Source organism: Phaethon lepturus, unplaced genomic scaffold (assembly GCF_000687285.1).
Source record: "Phaethon lepturus isolate BGI_N335 unplaced genomic scaffold, ASM68728v1 scaffold6315, whole genome shotgun sequence".
Lineage (NCBI taxonomy): Eukaryota > Metazoa > Chordata > Aves > Phaethontiformes > Phaethontidae > Phaethon > Phaethon lepturus.
In genome coordinates, this window is record NW_010541097.1 from 27012 (window position 1) to 31996 (window position 4985).

A 4985-nucleotide genomic window follows, 5' to 3' on the forward strand; every position below is an offset into this window, starting at 1 on the left:
TAGCAGGTGTTAAAATGTTTTTACACAATGGAACATCAGGCCTGTGGTAGCTATAAAGTTGTCCTCTTACCACGGCTTACTATGTGTAGTCAACCTATAATGAGATTTTCCATTTCATAGTACCACGGAAGCAATTCCCACCTGTTTTATCAAAAGACTGCACGTTGTAAGTTCGTAGTTCTGCTGGTCCAGAAAGTCTTCCAGTATTTGGAGGATTAGGGAAAAATCTTTCTTGTCTTCGAGGAAGAAGAACTGGATCAGTGTAAGGCTCACCTAACATTGAAGAAATCACAAAACGTGTGAGTGAAGATTTATTCGCTCCCATTCCATATAATTTTAGACCAGCAAAATTCTCTGGATATCTTATGCTCTTGTAAATACCCAAAGTGACTATTAATCACAGAATCATTAAGATTGGAAAAGACCTTTAAGATCTTCAAGTCCAACCATCAACCCAACACCACCATGCCCACTAAACCATGTCCTGAAGTGCCATGTCCAAACATTTTTTGAACACTTCCAGTGATGGTGACTCCACCACCTCCCTGGGCAAACAAACATCTTAAAAAACCCAAACACAGGAATCCCACCAAATATGTACTCTAGCTTATGTTTCTACAGAGCTGCAAGAGAGAAGGTTCATTGGTTTTTGGTTTAACATACAGTAGAATTTTGAAAGTTATGATTGCCTAAGTTATAAACAGTGGGGCCTTGAAACAAAGGTTCAGCATAATAATGAAGGTCAACAGCAAAATAAGGTACTATGCATTTTAAGCCCTTCTTAGAGAAGAATGCTGTTTCTGTTACGTTTCAGAGTGTTGTAATGTGTTTCCACCAACTTTCTTCCATCAGATCTAGCAATCAATCACGCAGCTACAAGATAAACCATATCAGTGAGATCCAAGTGCAGAGATGGGGTAAGAACACAGCTCAGGTCAAGGAAACAAGACTACCTCTCTGCAGTACCCTGTCAATAGATCATATCTGGCAAATAAGAAACTGCATCCTGAGTGGACCTTGAGTTCAGGCTTTCACACAGATGTGTAGCAACCACAATATTGCTTGCTGCATCTAATAACTGAGGTACTTTAACCTGTGTACCTAATTTTTAAAAATTTCTTTAACTTGTAGCATTTTTGCTTCCTTATTACAGGTATACAGGAAGGTTGTCCTTTCCCCTGCATTGTTTACTTGAGAAATTATCAGTAGTATCCTCTTCGATTCATCTCTGTCTTCCGTGAGTGAATACGTGCAATACGGATGTTTAGCTGAAGAAGTGAGAGTGAAGACTTGTTTTGTTCTTGTTAATTGTCAAAGATGCAGTATCAACATGAAAATATGTACCAAACAGGATGATGTACCATGGTACTCCTGTACTATTAATAGAAATATTTTTTGAAAAACATAGTATTTCCCAACATTAGCTAGCTTTTATTTATTTATTTATTTAAGGCTAATGTACCAATAAAACTTCTTACTTTTTCAGATCTTTTATTAATTATCCAGCCCATACATGTCTTTTGATGCACTAAACAAACCCCCAGTAAAATGATGAAACCAAACAGTTGATTGTACACTGCTAGTACCAATATATATTTAAATGATAGCACAGAAGTAACAGCACAAGTGAACTGCACAATTCAAGAAGGGATAAAAAACTATTAAGAAAACCTTTCCAGTGCAGTTGCACACACAGTTCCAAGAAAACATTTCATACTTTTAAGTAAAAAATACTTAAATATATACACTCCAAGTCAGTAACTCCTTTTTTCCACAGATACAGTAACTAAATTTTTTATACCTGGTGGAGGCAGAATTATCCTGCGTTCTCTGTCCCAAGGAGGAGACAGGGATCCAGTATCTGATGGTGGTCTGTGGGGATCAGTCAATCTATCAGAACTCAGGTCTCCTCTTTCGTTACCAGCTTCATACATGGCAGTCGGTCCTCTGGATCCTAATCGAAGAAATCAGACACCTATTTATCCAGGTATTTTAAATCCTCTATTATGGCTTTCTTCATTTAGTCTGAAAATAGTAAAATAAATCATGGAATGCCAACACTGTCAGGGTATGAGAGGCGCATGGCTCCACAGGACTCTCCAGCTGTTTGCTGATGACCAGCTATGCTTACTAGAAGTGTTTAAAAGGTTTGTTTGGATTGAAAAAGTCTTAGCTCAACAAGAGTGCAATCTAATGTACCTGCAATTTTAAAAAGAAAATAATAATTTTAAGAGCTTTGGTTCATTCAAATGAGAGAAACTACTGCCCTCACAATAAATCTTGTTCTCAGTGCTAAAAAACCTGCTGCTAATCAAACTAAAAATTGGCACACAGAGTTAATACCCTCATCGTAAGAAAATATCTACATTACATTGAACACTCTTCTGGTTCTTTCTAATTCTTTATTCAAGGAAAAAAATAAGAGAAGACCAGGTTAACACATAACCAAGTGCAAGAGAAACTGTAACAATGAGTGATTTTAGGTTGTAAGCTTCCTTTAAAATATAGTTAGTCTGAAAAATGACAGAAATGCTGAATTCTGGTATCATTCTCTAATTCTCTATCCTAAAATTCAACCTAAAATTTGAAGCCATTTGTGTTGTGCAAAGTGAAATGAGCACTGTAATTGCTCTGTAGCTGGCATTATTAAACACATCATTTGTTTAATCAGCCCAAGTTACATTAGTGGCCCACTGTGAAATGGGCAGTAGTTATGCCTTTGCATAGTCTCTTTCCTTGATAATATTGGATCCTGAAATCCAGTTTTCACTCTCCGTCACCAGCAACATCTGAGCTACTATATTTAAAGATATACTGGACAGCTCAGTTTCATTACTTATTGTTGATATACAAATAAATCGTCAAGTATGATTTTGCTTGTGGGTGTTATAGCTACAGTTGAACATTCAATCTCAAGCTTTTCTGACTTAGAAAATGAATCGATTTTCATGTGCATGTAGATATGCTTTTTACAAAGAATTAAAGTAAACAGTCCATGCTGGTCTTTTAAAAATCAATGTTGATTAATGGAATCCTTGTAGAAGAGACATTTAGACATATTTCCCAGAAAGTAAGTACAGGTTTCAACAGGTGTAACAGTAGTAGTAAATTAAATAGTAGCTTCTTTATTACCTGTAACAGATTCTGAACTCTACTCTACATTTATCTACACTATTTCCATCAACAGCAAAAATACAAAGAGTGTTTTTCTTCCCTTACAACCCATGACACGACAGCTTGCTTTCACCTACTCCTCAATCCCTGCATTTTACTTCTTATGCACAACTTTCCTGGTCCCTTTTATCACCAGGGAAGAAACCGTCTGCACATATAATGACTGCCTCAAATTTAGAACAGAGGGAGGAAAAAAAGCTATGGAATCAGTAATTTTCTAGTATCATGACCCCCAATAATGTTGGTCTATGTTGTCTCATGTTTTCGACAACACAAGTACCCTCTCCTCCTCTCACTGACTGTAGACCAGTGAGATGGAAGTGGCAGTATTCTTTCTTCAGAAAACTGATTGACTCTTGTTTACTTTAAAAATCAAAAGTTTATTTCAGCAGAACACCATTTGTCCAAGAAATAAAACAAGACTGATTAAGTTTGGCTTTTCATTTTTCTCAATCTATGCTTCTAAAGTGAATCCACTGAGCAACTTACTACTAATATCTAAATTTTTCATTGTACTGTTACACACTAGACAACTTTAGAAGCAAGTTGAAAAACAGGAAGAGTTTGTCCAATTAACTGTTTATATTGAATTGGTTGTTTTAACACTTTTTGTCACCAGCAAGAGGAAAAGGTGTGACAGGTCTATAATAGAGGAGAGAGAAATCCAGAATAGATACATTTTCAAGTTTAAGAATTGTACCTCTTCCTCCTCCTCCACCTGGAAGCATAGGTGAAAGCCTTAAAGGACCCTCCAATAAAGTTGGAGGGGAAAGAAAAGCTCTTGTTTCAGATGAAGGCCGGCCCATTGGTGAGGGTCCATATGGGGAATGCTCTGGAACAATTAAAACAAAATACTCAAGTTCACAATATTTAGTTTAGCAAATATAAAGTAATTAACTTCTCAGGTGAGGTTTAAAACAAAATTGTATTAAGTGAAATGAAAATTGTGCTCTAATTACCAAGTGTTTCATATTCCCAGTCTACTCTCATCAAGACTACAAACGCTCAATTTCAACAAAATACTTGACATGACATAAGAGTCACTTATGAACCAATTATTTTTTTAAATGACTGTTATTTGTACATACACATGGCCAAGATTACAGGTGTGTTGTCTCGAGAAACAAAACCATAAATCAAAACAATTAGGTTCTATTTTACAATTCAATACTATACCTCTGCCAAATGGTCTAACGGGAACATCAAGAGCATAAGGATCTTTCTCTAAAAGGTCAAGTTTAAATTCTGTTTCAGTTAATCTGCAAATAAACAACAAAAAAGTAGTAAATAACCAAGAAGCGCAAAAGTGTACTGGACTGCACCGTTTACTGCTAAGCTTTCTAGTTAAAGGGTTAATGAAGCAAGGTATTTTATTCCCTAAATAAAAAGACGACAGATAAAGGACATCACAGAACTCTGAATTTACAAATTCCTAAAGTATTTCTCTATGCTGCTGTATTTAAACTGTAATTCAGAAGTTGAAGTGCCATGTCAGAGGTCACAATTCCTGGCATATTACTCTCATGAGTACCTAAATTGCATTCCAAGTATTAGTTAACTTCACACCTAAATGTTCCTCACAACCACCACCGCCACCTGACCTGTTAGCTCCCTAATAACTTCTGAGATAAGCTGTAAAATCATTAGGCAACCATGACATCTAGTTGATATGTACTTATTTAAAACAAAAAAAAACAAGCAGCTGAAGACTTTGAGTTCTAGTACAACATTCTGCTTCTTTCCCGCAATATTTCAATACTTCACATAGTTCTTAAGTTTTTTCTTTCTTGTGTGTTATGATTACAGGAATG

General features: G+C 36.0%; 1 protein-coding gene across 1 annotated transcript in view; it reads right to left on the reverse strand.

Annotated features, from left to right (window-relative positions):
• CTAGE5 (CTAGE family, member 5) overlaps positions 1–4985 on the reverse strand; it is a gene marked incomplete at its 5' end in the record, with an annotated part of 25405 nt that overhangs the window by 4097 nt on the left and 16323 nt on the right. Inside the window, 4 exons of the mRNA XM_010287624.1 lie at positions 142–273; positions 1802–1954; positions 3875–4006; positions 4351–4433. Coding sequence (XP_010285926.1) covers positions 142–273; positions 1802–1954; positions 3875–4006; positions 4351–4433 — 500 coding nt within the window. The remainder of the gene's footprint in view (positions 1–141; positions 274–1801; positions 1955–3874; positions 4007–4350; positions 4434–4985) is intronic.